The 15,786-nt window shown below is 36.6% G+C and overlaps 1 protein-coding gene across 1 annotated transcript in view; it reads right to left on the minus strand.

The window, feature by feature from the left end:
* Positions 1 to 6,549: 6,549 nt before the first annotated feature.
* DNTT (DNA nucleotidylexotransferase) overlaps positions 6,550 to 15,786 on the minus strand; it is a 94,726-nt gene continuing 85,489 nt past the window's right edge. The window contains exon 11 of the mRNA XM_040606752.1: positions 6,550 to 7,868. Coding sequence (XP_040462686.1) covers positions 7,782 to 7,868 — 87 coding nt within the window. The 3' untranslated portion in view covers positions 6,550 to 7,781. The remainder of the gene's footprint in view (positions 7,869 to 15,786) is intronic.

Consider the following 15,786-nt stretch of genomic DNA (forward strand, 5'->3'; position numbering starts at 1 on the left):
CTGGATATTTCTGAAGATACTACTCCCCTTTCCCATCAGTAAAAAATAATTACTTATAATAGTGGTTTGTCACAATTACCCCATTGAGATAGGTGTTTATCATACTATGAGTTTTCATGTCATTTGCTTTTCTTGAATTCTGTTAATTAATTTATGTCAGCTCTCAGGTGAGCCTCCATTATTGTTTTACAAATATTACAGCCTTATCTTAACATTTGTAGCTCATCATTACTCATTTTCATGATTCTAGCTCATTTGTCTGTGGCTAATTTGCCCTACCTTATACATCAAAGTTTGTTTTGCAGGATTTAGTCTGAACCCATGTTATTGGGCATGAGAAGTACTTGCTTCTAGGGGGATTTGCCACATGTCATGAGGTTCTTTTGATTTCTCAGGGACTGAAATAATTTAAATATTAAGCACATCACTGACAGCTCTGATTAGTCAGTTTTACATTAGAAGAATGTAAATTCTTACATTAGAATAATGTTTATTCTCTGTTCAGCCTTTCTTCTTTTTAAAAGCTCGTGATGCTTGATTTGCTAGTAATTTTGTATGATCATTAAACTTCAGTTCAAATGTATCTTGGAGGCATTTTTTGCGTTTATTTGTGGTTCATAAGCTTTAATGTATAGTCATTTATCATCTAGTGTGGATTATCTTAGCAGCCATCTGTCACTAAAATTCATGGTGGAGTGGCCCACTCATCTACACTTTCTTTCTCACTCGGGTGTTTTTAAAAATCTTTCCCTGTGTACACACATGTACCGGAGTAGCTTGCAGCATCATTTTTTAAATACATAGTTCATTAGGTCCCATGTATTTGCATCTGACAGAAATTTGCTTTAAAGATTCAACATTCCACTTTCTGGTCACATGCAGCCAAAGGGAACCTTTGGGTCCTTCAGACAAGTAGGTAGAGAAAGGGGTCATAAGCCCCTTTCAAAAGGGAGCAGGAGAGAACTTGTTCTGTGGTTAACAGTGGAGTTCTTCAGGTACATGTCCTCTTCCCCTAGTAAAGTCAGATTTAACTGGGGGCAAGGGGTGAGGCAGAGTGGGAGGGAAATACCTGTATTCCTCCTGTCATTCTGACATTTTGTCCAAACAGATACTGATATTTGTGGTATTTCTCTTCTTTTTTAGTGTTGGTATCATAAAAGATTCAAATTACATCATCCATCATTTGTCAAGAGCCCTGCAACAGCTACAGCCCTGCAACTAGCCTGGAAAGGGTTTCCAGAACAACCACTTCCCACTCACAAAACGCCAACAAAAGATACTTTCTAGTAGCCTTTAACACACATAAAAGCATAGTGCAAAAGGCACCAAATTATATCTCAGACACCTTAGTTTAGTTTGAAACATAGACAAACAACTCATGTATCAAATTATAGTTTAAACCAGGACACAACGTTTTCAGGATCACTGCAAGCAGTAGATCCTAGCTAACCTGCTCAACATCATCTCTTTGATCTTTTGTGTTTCAGAGGAATGCAGAACCAAAATTTCCTAGCCATTGCATATTGAAGTGTGGGATTCATAGAATACAGTTATGGAAGCCACAGGACCATATGGTCTTTCAACCCATGCTTAGGCTACCAAAAATTGAACACTCCCAGACTTGTATCATCAGCAATGGTTTCCAGCTGCAGAAACACTCCCACCTAGTCACACCATTACAGAACCCTGTCCTTTTTTTAAGCTATAGAAACTCCGCAGTCTCTCTACCCAGGAGTGAAGCCAATCCCAATTCATCTCTCTTTTAGTGTTTAGAAATAGACAAAGATTACTATTTTATCTTCTAAGTGCTGGAATAACACTTTCATTATTTGCCCTTTTTTTCCCTGATGTTGCAAAGACCAATTTCTGTAATATAATCTACACCTCCCCTGGCAGAGAAATCACCTAGTCTTTAAAAATAGAGACTTCCTTTGATATTTTCTATTATATCTTAATGCATAGCTTCCTAAAGAGAAAAATACTCTGAAGAGAAAAGTTAGAATAGTTTGGATATAGCATACGTATATATAGCAAGAAATACGTGAAATAATGTTACCCATGCTAGAAAGTCTTTCTTTATTTAATAGAAATGCTTCTGAGTTGGTTTCATATAGGCATTTTTCCCTTGTAACTTTAAAAATGATGGCAAAGGAATTGGGAAGCTTCACCATTTCCAAAAATTCCTTTGAATTAACTTGTTGATTTTGGAGAGAATGCAACTCAAAAGGCAATATACCATACAACAGTATTTCCTGCTGCACAAAGGAACTTGAATCAAATACCGGCAACAATTTTAAGAAGTAGCTTATCTTTCAAATAAGTCGTTTTACTTACTAAACCCCAGCAAACTGGGAGCCTTGGTACTTACCTAACCCATGATCTCTCTCCCCATAGTCAGTCACCAGCTGCAGGTATGATTGATGCTGATCAGCCAAGTGATCCAGCCTTTACCCGAGGCACCCGGCATTCTGGGATAAGTAGTTCAGTAACCCCCCCATGAAACATGTATGGAATGTCTGTATTACCAGTAGTATTTGAGAATACTATTTGTTTGGAGGCATTAGGTGAAAAATACTGTTAGATTTTACGGGTTGAAGAAGTCATTAAATATTTTTTTAAATTAAGTATTCTGAAAAGATTTGAATAACATTCATGGCAAAAAGCATTTCCAGTTGTGATTTGATGTTATGTGAGGTGATACCAGAACAGAGAACATCTGGCTTTAGCAGAGCACCTTAGGCCAGGGTGGCACAATGTCCATTTTCACTTGATTCCACACAACCTTCAAACAAGGAAGTGGCCATGCAAACCAAAAGCAGCAAAGACCAGGGAAAAGATGAAGGACAAACAGAACATGTTGAATAGTTTGTGAGTGCCCTGGGTTTGATTGGGACAGAGTTAATTTTCTTTCTAGTAGCTGGTACAATGACGTGTTTTGGATTTAGAATGAGAATAATGTTGATAAATCACTAATGTTTTTAATTGTTAGTAAGTCAAGGACTTTTCAGCTTCTCACACCCTGCCAGTAAGAGGGCTGGAAGGGCACAAGAAATTGGGAGAGGACGCAGCCAGAACAGCTGACCCAAACTACCCACAGGGATATTCCATACCATAGAATGTCATGCTCAGTATATAAACCAGGGGGGTGTTATCTGGGGAGGGCTGGGATTGCTGCTTAACAGCTGGCTGGGCATTGGTCAAGGGGTGGTGAGCAATTGTATTGTGTATCACTTGTCTGGTTTTTTTTTCCTTGAGTTTTATTTATCTTTATCTTTTTCTTATCTCCTTTTGCATTACGATTATTATTATTTGTAGTAGTAATATATTTTCCTTTATTTCAATTATTAAACTGTTCTTATTTCAACCCATGGGTTTTACCTTTTTTCCCCCCCCAGTTCTCCTGCCCATCCCATTGGGGTTGCTGGCCAAGTTAAACCTTAGCTGCTGGCTGGGGTTAAACCATGACAGTGAGGTTTGTGCTTTTAATGTTTGATGCTTAGGTTAAAATTTATTTTGGCCACCACAGAATCACATTCTAATGTTGTAATGTCAAGTACAGGAAAGAGGAACTGAAATGGCAGGTTGAAATGGAAATGTGAAATAAATGATCTGTGTAGACAGATTTGGGAATCTAGGCATCAAAAGCAGGTGCTCCTAGGGCAACCTACTTTGTAGACACTTGAGCAAGATGTAAGGCCACACATGCACAGTAGAATTATGGCAGAGATACAGGACACCCGAAAATATTTCATTTCCCCATTCAAAGATCCAGATTTTTAGTTAAAAGTGAATAGACCACATCCAGAGTTAGAATTTGACGGACCTAATGTATAATACCGCAAACCATACAAAAGAAGCTGTAAACAGTCATGAGACAATTTATCTTAAGTAAATTAGATCCTAAAGGATGGATACTAATCCATGACTCTGGACTGCTCTTTTTTCCTAAGGAGTATCATCAGCTAAAACAAGTTGCAACTGATGTATCCTGATTAAAATAAAAGGCACTTAGTAACTCTACCCAGCAGGGGCAAAGATTGCTTGGTCCTCTTTGTAAAATGAAACATTAAAAACCCCCACAAAACAAACAAAAAGAAGGCTTGACGTGTACACAGAGATCAGCTAATTAGCTGAATTTAGAAGTGGAAAGCTCTGACTCACCTACAGTTATACACTTGACATTTTTATGGATACGGCTCCTACTAGGTCCTTAAAGGCAAAGGCAGCAGTGCTGTGTCCTAGCTAGACTGACAGCCATGACAGCAGAAGCATAACCTCTGTGACAGGTTTTCAGAGCTCCCTGTCTTTGTTTGTTTATGTGACTTCAATTAACCTTCTAGACCCAAGACTTGATTATTTTAACTGCAGTTGCTGAAGGAAACTGTATGATAGAAAGAAATAGCTGTTCAAAAAGTGAGAGAATACATTTCATACCGAGGAATAAGATGCTCACCTGAGAAATCTCAACAATTCTGGCCATAAACTATAGAAAATACATTTAATTTGGAGATAATAAGGTATGCAGATCTTTAGGTTTGTTTTTTTAAAGTTCTGGAGTTATTTATGTAAAGTAGTAGTGGTTCTCAAGTTTGCAGTTATTTCCAGAAGATCTGTGTCTTCAAGTTTATAATGCCAGCTATATAAATATTTAAGTTCCCTGGATCTGCAATTTTGTAGAGTTGTGTAAATACAATAAGCTCTTCTTTTAGCGTATTATACCACCTAGACTCACTGATGACATTAACTACATTATTACCCACCAATCTAAATATATCTCACTGGTTTTGCCTTGAAGAGATTTGTAGCAAGGTGTTTGTATGATTGTGCATTTGGATTTGTTTGTTTCTTAATGACTACATTATGTTGCCAATGCAATGTATATTATACCATGTTTTTATCCCATTATCTGGGATATTTGACAAATCACAAATTACCACAAACCATAAAAGAAATAAGCGGTTTTCTTTTTAACTTTAACCTGTTTTTCCTAGCGATAGAGTCACTGATCAATTTTTAGAGAGTTAGTATGTAGATGCTTATAAAACCAATGATCCTTCTCCTCTTCCTACTTCCCAAATTGCCTTGGCGTAGAGGCAGGGGAGGAGGGACAGACATTTTAAAAACCAGCCTCCAGGGACTTTACAAGTGAATTAGTTTGATATGATTTGTTTCTGATGAACAAGTTACCAATAACTTATCACTTTATTTTCCTCCAGGTGCTTTGAAAATAAAGTCTATTAATCATTCTCTAGCGCTTTAGGAGCTATTAAGTGCACTGATCTGAAATTCTCTCTTCCCTTCCTCCTAATACAAACATTGGTGTGTTCTTTTTACAAGTGTTTGCCCTTTCCCAGGCCCCCAGGCCTCCACTGTCCTTCAAGAGTTCAGAAGCATCATTACCACCGACTCCAACAGTTCTACCACACGGTAGGGAGTTTTCACTATGCTCATGGATCCAGTGGTGCTCAACTGATAAAGGTTTTATTTCCTTTAGCCTGTTCCATCCCAGTTTTCCTATGTGACTTCTATCTTTTCTAATTATAGTCTCAGTTGACTAGCACCGTTAAGAATCACTGAAATCATTACAGGGTTGAGAATGTTCAGACTTGTAGGACTAGATTTAATTGATGCAAGAAGCAACATATAATGATTCAGAGTTTATATACCAAAAACTGAGTTTATGCTTTTTTTGCTCTGCCATTGCACGCACGGTGAGTTTGGCTAGTGCTATCAGGGATGATCCTGCATACAGTAGTGATGATAGTGACTGGGGTACCAGCTTCCTCTGTGGAGGTGTTCATAACAGAAGCTGTCTTCTTCAAAGTCAAACCATCCTGGTCTTTTAATCTGACCTTCTGTTTAATTCAACCCCTCATTTAATAATTCCATAATTTTTGATAATGCTTGATTCAGTGAGAAATCTGGAAGATGTATTCTAGGGAAAGTGCAAAAAAATTGAGGGAAAGAAAAGAATAAAGTGATATGCTGTTTTCTTCTAGTCTTGAAGGAGCTGACAGAACTTATGTTTGGTATCTTCTCCCCCACAGGCTGTATAAATATAAGTGATGCACAAACAGGCAAAATGGGAGTTACTTCTTTATGTGGAAATCAGAATGTTTCATTATTTCCTGTGTGGCTTGAAGCATGCAGAAACAGTGCAACTGGAATGTATAATTTCTGGTAAGTGTTGGCCAAGTAGAAAGAATATTTAGATAAGGTACTGTTGCTTTTGTTCTCTTCCACTAGGACTGAAAAATGTCATTGCTACTTAAGTGTCAGCATCTTGATGCAAAACACAGAGAAGGTGCTTCATACATCAGCACAATAAAGCAGGAAGCAACGCCAGTGCTTTCTAGTTAGAGCAATTTAGAACAGTGTTATATTTTCAGCTCAGTTAGCAAAACTGCACTTAAAAAGGATGATTTTATTGGCACAGGCAAGAATAAAATTCCATCCTGTTATCATGTTTTTCTACATCCCTGACTGAGGTTTTAGAATAGTTTATGATGCAATCCTCTAGAAGTTCATTCCTTAGTTGAAAGGAACCAGTAAACAAATTCAGCACAGTTTTTATTTGCACCAGAACTGTCATGTAACTATATCTGATATATAAATATCATCTTTATTCTACAAATGAAAAATTAATGGCCAGAAAGCAACCTCATGTCCTAAAGCACTGCATGCCCTTGTTCATTAAAGGATAAATGTATTACAAATTCTTCATTGTCATTACAGTCGCAAGAGCTACCTGGAAATTTTCTGAAAGTCTATCACAACTAAGATGAATTTCTGATCAAAAAGAGGGAATACCATTCTAGAGCAGCAATAGCCAAACAGCTCAGGCAAACTTCCATTTCAATGCATATATATCTACTAATAAATAAATTTCCAGCTATCTAAATTGAGCACAGACAATTAAAAGCTCCCACCTTAGAGCAGCCACCAGCCTGACAATTAAAGCTGTTGTTTTCATGCAGGTTATGATTCAAATTCCTGATTAATGACCATCACATCACACAACCTGAATCTTCTTTAGTCCAAATAAGTACTCCAAATTTATAGTAACTTTTGGTCACAGGTGAAGATTGCTACTGAGTTACTCCACTTTTCCTTTCCAGAATCCCTTCCCGTGAAATGCTTTTTAACTCACTGAATTCTCAACTTGTTTACAGTTTTGAGGAGTGGTGCTTTGCCTAGAAAAATATTACAGCTGAAGCCTCAACTTACTGATATTCCCAGACTAATTGCTGCCTAGGTCGTTAAGCCTTATATACAGTAGCAACTTTATATATGGTTTCAGCAAAATACTTATGAAATTCAGTTAAAGATAAGCATGCCTATCAGTAATTTTCAGACTTAGCTCAAATATTTTGTATTATTTAGATACTGTCGTAGCTGACTATTTTAACAAGCAAGTATAGTTCACAGGAATGTTAAATTCCTATCACAAGAAAAACCTCACCATTTTCAAGTTTTTCCCTCTAAAAATGGTCTACCTTGTCATCCTGTGACAAACTTCAAGCAAACTATAAACTTAAACTAAAAAGAAAACTTCAAACAAACTATAACAAACTTCAAACACTGTAACAGAAAATATTGGACAGGATTCTGAAGAACTTAAACTCCTCTTTTCTAGTAGCATCAGCAAGTATAATGGCTTCTAACTAATATATATTTACAATTTTTTAGTTGTCATAATCTCTTTCTTTGTCTAAATGAGACTGCACGATAGACTGAAAGACTACTGCTGTCAGCTGATGAATGTACACTGGCAAATCACTTTACGCATTCCTTTCCCATGGTTCGACATAATCCAAGCCAAGATATGCGAAAATTTCTTCCTCACTTCCAGCTTTGAGAAAGATCCTCTGTGAAAAAAAATAATTAAAAAGGAAGTCAATAAGGGTCTTAGAAGGAAATTTCAATTGATTTTTTTTTTCTGTTTAAAGGAGTTAATTTTTGACAGTTCTACCCATTGTATCCTCTACAGAATACACTGTCTTTATCAGCCTGCTGACTTTGAAATGCGAAAGCGAGTTAAAAAGTAATTCTAATGCTGCTTGATGCTTTCAGTTCTAATGACTAGTTTACAACTCTGTTTTGATTTACTTTTTCAAGACTGTGCACAAGTATTAGGACTAGTACTCTAATAAAAACTACATTTCTTTTCCATGAGGGTCAATAACTTGACTTTCTTCATAAAATCATCAACAATTGTTAAATTAATAATGTTCTCTATAAATGCATTCAAGCTGATTCAATGGTTACACTAATTATGTATAGCCAAGTTTTAAAAGCATCAATGCTTTCCAAATTTCTAATACTCACAGAAGGCTTATCTGAAAAGACAAAAGATTCCATCTGGAAAAGCAAGCTGAAAACGAGGGATCAACAATTGAAACTTTTTTTTTTTTTACACTTACACTCCTAATGAATGTTTTACAGTACAAACCAGTTTTGTTTTTTCATATCTGCACTTCTGATAATACAGGATAATATTCTTGCACAGGAACCACCCACAAGCCTACCTCCCCTAAGATGACTGATACAGTAAAGTACATAGCCTTATGCATTCCTTTCATCACTGAAGTACAATATTAGTTAAAAAAGCTGCTAAGGTACATGAATACTAAAACAGTGAAACCTCACCATTTAAAGGAGTTTGGAAGCAAGAAAGAACTCATTTCTATTGAAAAAGAATACTTAATATTTCAGCAATTCCTGAATCATTTGAAGTTAAGTCTCAATCAGCTTTCAGCTCTGAACTCCCGTTATCTCTAACTCCAGTATCATGAAAACTTATGTTATGGGTTAAGGTTTCATAATCTTGTAGATTTACTTTCTAATGTGGAGGAGGAGATGCTGCCTAGAGAACTACCCACTGATAAATTCCACTGAGTCAGGAAAATCTCTGACTGTTGTAAAGTTTAAGAACATTTGTGCTAGCACATCTGCTAGCTCAGCTGCTGAGCAGAGCCTCCAGGAGGGCTCTGCTGCCCAGCACACCCCTGGCAATGGGTCAGGAGCTCCAGCCCATAACTAGATCAGAGAAGGTCCATGATATAGTGAAACAAATTCTGGAACCAGAGATTCACAATTTTTCCTTCTTTTTCCTCTGTGTTCTTTCCCTCTTGGTCTCCTTCACTTCCTGATCTGGATGGTGCTTCCCTGTCTCTTACTCCCATTGAGATAACACAGTTCAAGGGACTCTGATAGCAGCAGGTAGGCAGATTATTGGAACAGGTAGATCCTGCTTCTGGTTACCGACACGTCACTGTTTCTCCTTTCAACTCCCTTGTTACTTATGAGTCAGCAGAGAAATTCGTCAACACTGGTAGGAGAGACTTGAGAATGCAGTTTGGCGAAGCAGTACGGCGCCAGAGCATGTGGAGGCTACATAACGCTGTCTAAGCTGCTGCAAGAACAGAAGGAAAGCAGAAAGAACAATGAGCCAGAAAGAACAAGCAAAACTGCTGAGCCCAGGGCAGCCTCATGCTGCCTGTGAAATATGCTTGTGCATCATCAGTAAAATTCACCTCATCAGCTGGTACCCACTGGCTTATTTGTTATTCTCCATCAGTCCCATTCTTTCCAGTGCTTGATCCGTATCTCAGACCTGTCAGGAGCTACAGGTTTGCCAGGGCATAGCAAAGAATTGAACTCCTAAAGTGAAGTGTAACACTAATTGTCAGCTGGACTCAAATTTTATCGTTTTGAAACTTGTTTCAGAATCTTGTTTCCGAATCTTGTTTCCATTTCATTATAGGGGTATTTGACATTTGAAGTTCTAAGTCCCAACTCTACAGAAAAGACCCATCTTCCATTAACACTGTTCAGTTCCAGCAGCCAGAGTGGCCAAGCTGGCAGCTTTCCTAGCAGCTACTTTCCAGTGCCACAAAGTAGAATGAAAGCTGTTTAATTGTGCTAGAAAGGTTATGAAGACCAAGTTAGATGGTAGAGGTTAGATACTCCTGACTGAACAGAGACGAGGCCATCAGTGTTCCCTTGAGCTTGGGGAAGACAGAAAGGACAGAATATGAGGTTCCAATCCAGAATTCTCAACCAGCAAAGTAGGTATTTAAGAGTAGTTCTGGCTGATATATTCTTGAAACCATCCAAAGTTACTAAGTCATTTATCTTTCTTAGCAAATTATTGCTATACAGTGAGGTAATATGGAACATTTTCAATATTTTTTGGGGAGACAGTTCATATTAAACTAGACAAAAACAATCTCAATAGGCAAATAATTAGGGTAAATTGTAATTATGGCAACACGAAGTGATGTATTCTGTGTTATTAATAAAAATATATTATAAAATCAGAAAATAACTTCTAAAATTGTATCTGTTTCTGTAACATATGTATCAATATGTACAGTGCAGTCTTCACAAATAGTGCCTTGCCATGCTCAGAAGCTAGTTGCTTATCATAATAACTTTTTGGCATTCATATTCCCCAGATCTGTATTTGCAGAACTGTCGTGTATCAATTGCACTTTACCCAAACCAAACCCATTGAAACAGCCTTTCATACTGAGAACAGCAGATATATTAACTCTACTGTAAAGGCATTGAATTCACACAGTGATATATTCCATATGGATCAGAGTACTAGAGTGCACAGTAAAAGTTCCTAACAAGGTATATGGAGTTTTTTCACCTTCCCACAATGAATTCCACTTGTATAAGATAATTTTCATATTCAAACACACCATATCAGAAATTTAAGGGAATAATTTGGCCCATAGCTTCAGAGACTTTTTTTTTTTTTTAAATTAAATCAGGACAAACATTGTATGCCTTTTTGCTTTGACTCCTGTAGTGTAAAAAGTCTCCAGTTTTCTAAAGTATTCTATCTTCCACCATGAAGTTCTCAGCATATGAATATTTAGACTCTGGGGCAGTGCCCAAGACAACTACAGAGCATTGCTGGAGCATGAAAAGCTGAGAACAATCACATATCCTTAATGAACTGACAGTTCAAAGTTGTGTCTGCAATAGCAAAGACTGCTTATAAAACACAGACAATAGCGTTCCTTTTTCCTTGGAAATTTAAAAGTCAGATTCTGGAATAAAAAGAACCTACAAAAACACTGACCAGAGGAAAACAGGTCCTTTTTCATACAGACAAGAGTGGTAAAAATTGGTAGAAAACAAGATATTGAACAGAATAAAAGAAAATTAAAAGCGACATTGACAACTGCCCATCGGGTAACAATACTGGGGATATTTTGTTCTCACAATATGTCCTGGGAGGACAGACTTTTAGGGATGGTTTTTTTTCTTTTCTTTTTATTATTACTAAGAACAAGAGAGGGAAATCCATACCCACACATTACTGCACAAAAGTAAAACAAGAAGAAAGATCTTATACTTGCAGACAGATTTTAAAGTTACTCTTTAATAGAAGCTCTTCATATCTCTGGGACCCCAAATTGCATCCCATTTCTTTTGTTCTGTCACTTTATGTTTTTCTGCAAGCAAAACTCATTTCATTTGCTTGACAGGGAAAATTTCTAATACAAAGTATCTGATGCTGAATACCATTCTCAGTAGCTACAAGCCATGTTTCTAAATGAATCTCTAGCTGATATCTGCCAACTGCTTTAGCGATGTGTTATTAATGTTAATCAGAACCTATGATTTCTCTTCTTTGTCAGTCTATGCAGGGCTTATACAGTGATGCAAATTTGATTATTGCATTCACTACTGTTCTTTCTTCCTTTTTTCTTTTCTTTTTGCTCAAGTAATGAACTGCTTGCCTAGTTGTGATTTTTTTTCAGCTTCTTACTAATATTCAGCTGATCCAAGACATATCCAATCAACATCAATCAAACTTACAAAAACAATGCTCTGGAGCAGCTGGTATCACTCTGCTCTTATCCCGTTTAATCAATTCTGTTATTTCAATGGATGTAAATATTACATTTGTGGTTGCAAACATGACCATTAACTACACCTAATGTAGAACAGCTGCCATCCAAATGTTTTCTTATGTGAACTGCTACCTCTTATTTTTCATTTTGGCATTAATGATCAATAATACTTTTGATGAAAGAGAAGCAGAGAGTGAAGGCACGGAGCTAGCACTGCTTGATGATATCCTAACCAGCACTGCCAAAGTTCAAACAGATGTTATGCTACTATTGTCACTTGGTTTCATCTCACATTTTAATATGACAAAGCAGCAGAACAAAACCATTATTCAATAAAATGGAATTCTAGTTTTAGTCACATAAATATATTTATATTGGCAGCACTGGCCAACAGCACATGGTTGTTTTGGAGGACAAATACTGATTTTACTGATTTTGTATATACATCATTTAAATAATTGGGAAAAGTTGCCTTCACAGGAAAGTACCTCAGACCCCTTTTTATCTCCCATTTTTGGAGTACCTTCACGTGTCTCTTTAACCTACTTCTTGAGTAGTTCAACATAAGTAGGTTTAACCTGTGCATAAAATATGGTTAGAAATTTGTCCAGTAAAGATGTATGAGAAAAGACCCCAACAAATCAGAGATTACTAGAAATTACTGTGCACAAATTCTTGATTTTCATAACACAAAGGATCTGGCTATTATATGAAAATTTAGGCTACTGGATATGCACTGTTCATGTATTAAGCAACCTGTACTTTCAGTGAGCCTAGATAAATTCTTTAGGCTGTTGAAATTATACTGCTCAGACACCCAACCCACACTTGCCTCTACTGTGGCCATCCATCTTCCTTTCCAGTGTTTGGCCAGGAAGGAAAAATACTGCAGTGACAGCAACCTCCTGACACTGCACTCAGCAAAACAATACGTTGCTGCGGTTGCTCACTCAGGACTCATAGAAGCTGTTGCTCTGCCCGCAACTGTTCCGCCAGCTTTGTGTACACAAAGTTCCTGAAACCAAGTCTGCTCATGCTCTCCATCAATATTAACTCAGCCTCCTTGAAAAGCAAACATTTAATCAGATTGGAAGTAGACTGATATTACCAAATAGCTTGGTTGCAAAATACCGACTTGAATACTCTGTTATGACTGAGTAACGCTGTAAATAACTCTCAGCCTGTCACCATGGCATTTCACTACTATTTTCTCCATCTCAAGATGAACTTAGGAAGTTAGTTTGAATACAAGTACCTTAAAAATGAAAGCCAGTAGGTCCAGATAGTCAGTATCATTGATGAAATGGGATTTAATGTTTCTGAACCAGCAGAATCTGCCAGAGTGAAGTACCCAGATTTTTATGTGCAATCTACTGTTGTGAAGATGAGACACATGGTGAAAAATTGATTCATTTCTTTCTTTATATTTTTATCATCCTTGGTATTAGCTGAGAAACTAGAATTAACTATGAAGTTCCTCAGTTGATTACTGGCCCAACTCTGCTTTATACATTATTTGAGCATTTACTCTTGAATAAGTCATAGCTCAATCATGTCCTTTCAAAGACCAAAGAATTTCCTTCCATGTCTCATTTTTCCTACTCTTTTCATAGTGCTGACTTTTATTTGCTCTACAGCTGTAATTCAGAAATAATGCAGTTATACTCTAGTGGATTTCATTATCCTTTGGAAAACTATGACATTGTGTAGGAGGCACACCCCCTCCTTCTGAAAAGACCCTGAAGGGCCATACTCATTAAGGTCTGTCTGGACTCCTGGCATACTGTTTCATCAAATAAATGGGGGCAGTGGCAGGTGGAGGGAGGACAGGACACAGAATATTGCCAACAGTATCTTGTTAACAAATTACAAAACTGTTAGATACCACTTTGCTTCTAGAGAAGTATCTGGGAATGTCACTAACATATACATTTATTCTAAGCTTTTCTTTGTATCCTAATTATGTTGCATAGCAAACTCTTACATAGCGTATTTAGGGATTTTCTCATTTAATTTTTGTATTCTTTCACAAATTTTTATATTTTGTTTCACATGTGACATCTATGCACACCAGTTAAATTACCTTAACATTTGTTTTCCTTTAAAAGAATATTAAAATGGTGATATAATGACAATATGATCATATCTAACTTTGTACTATTTCCAGTATACTGAATAATAAATACCAAACAATCTAACCCCCCATCACTTTACGTGTCTGGAATTATTACAGTGGCAGTAAGCACAACAATGATAAATCAACAGAAAAGAAGAGAACAAACTGTCATTTGCAAACCTGGAACTTAACTGTTCATTGTGCTTGGACAGAGTCCATTCTAGAAATAAAGTTTGTGGGTAAAGTCAATTGTAGATGAATGGTGGTAACAACAGGACTTGCTCAATCAACCATAGTAAAAGACATCAAAATGCACCTTAAATTTATCTTACACATGTGTTTGTCACTTCAGTGACATCTTCACAGTCATCACTTATGCCAAGCCAATTAAAGATTTTTAATTAAAGATATTTGGGACTAATGCAGAGATGATGCTACTTACACTGCTTGCAATAGATGTGAAAGCACTCCCTTAGAGATGAAAGGCCACTGCACTGAGTGAAGCAGCGCACCATAACACCAAAGACCTACACTTGGAGTATACTACAATGGCTTATTAGATTAAAAGTGCAGAACTGTTAAACTGCTCACACTCCCTTTTTGTCTGATCCCATTTGCTCAAATAACATTTGTACCCTGCAAAAAAAATATATTAATAACTGTTAATTAGATGAATTTTATTGATGAATATGATGAAATGAGCTTACAGAAAGAATTGTGAAGGCAGAAACATAAGTAATCCATCAAATAGCAAGTACTTTCCACACAATTAGCAGTGGGAATGTTCATGTATGTTTACTTGACCTGAGTGTTACCCTATCTGTTTTCTGCCTCTGGGCTGGTTTTGCTAGAACAAGTGTTAATTCACCACCACTGTATGTGGGTCACACTAGCACTGCAGAGACTTTTAGGAAGATGCTACTTTTAAACAGCCATTTATAATGTATACCTTACAATGTAGGCAAGTATGTATTTCATTATTTTATGACGTTCAGATTATATTGACCTAAATGCCTGCACATCATGCTGAAGGTATTCAACTAATACAGGAATCTTGATTGTTGCATCGAAAATGTCTGCACAATCGTATCTCCACAAAATAATACACTCAAGTCTTATTGTTGTCACATTTCCTGCAATTCTTAGATTGACTGCAGCTATCTTCTGTACTTGATGTTCATATTTTATTGAGTTCAGAGCATGGTTCTGACACTAAATGGGTATAGCATTAAATTATTTCTCATCTGTGAAAATGTTAGAAATAACATTAGAAATAAACCAAACAAGATGGAATAGGTGCAAACAACCTATCAATTTTATGGTAGAATTTCTACAAATGCTAAAACCACCACTGGTGAATTTTTTTCTAAAAAGGTAGCTGTAGTACATATTTTTTTTTTCTTGATAAATGATTATTAAATGTAATATGTGGCAATAGCCCCAAGCAGCTTCCTCTAACTCACAAAATACCGAGGAGAAAAGATATAAACAGACATTTGAAAGCTTGAACTAGTAATATTTTCCTTTATTGTATTATCAGAATTGCAAGAAAAAGAGTTTTGGGGTTTGCACTATAAAATTCTTTAAAAACAGAAATGAGATCTGCCTAAAAAGTAAGAAAAAAAGAAGGAACAAAGAGGCCAGAAAGCATACATGCTATCTTAGCTGTTAAAATTTTTCAAAACCATTATTACATTGGAATAGCATGCATCTTTCTGGCTCAGTTTTATATGAAGAAATTCATATGATTCACTAATCCAGTTCTGTTGCATGGTTTTATCAACTGGAAGTTAA

The sequence above is a fragment of the Falco naumanni genome, chromosome 9 (assembly GCF_017639655.2).
Source record: "Falco naumanni isolate bFalNau1 chromosome 9, bFalNau1.pat, whole genome shotgun sequence".
In the NCBI taxonomy this organism is placed as follows: domain Eukaryota; kingdom Metazoa; phylum Chordata; class Aves; order Falconiformes; family Falconidae; genus Falco; species Falco naumanni.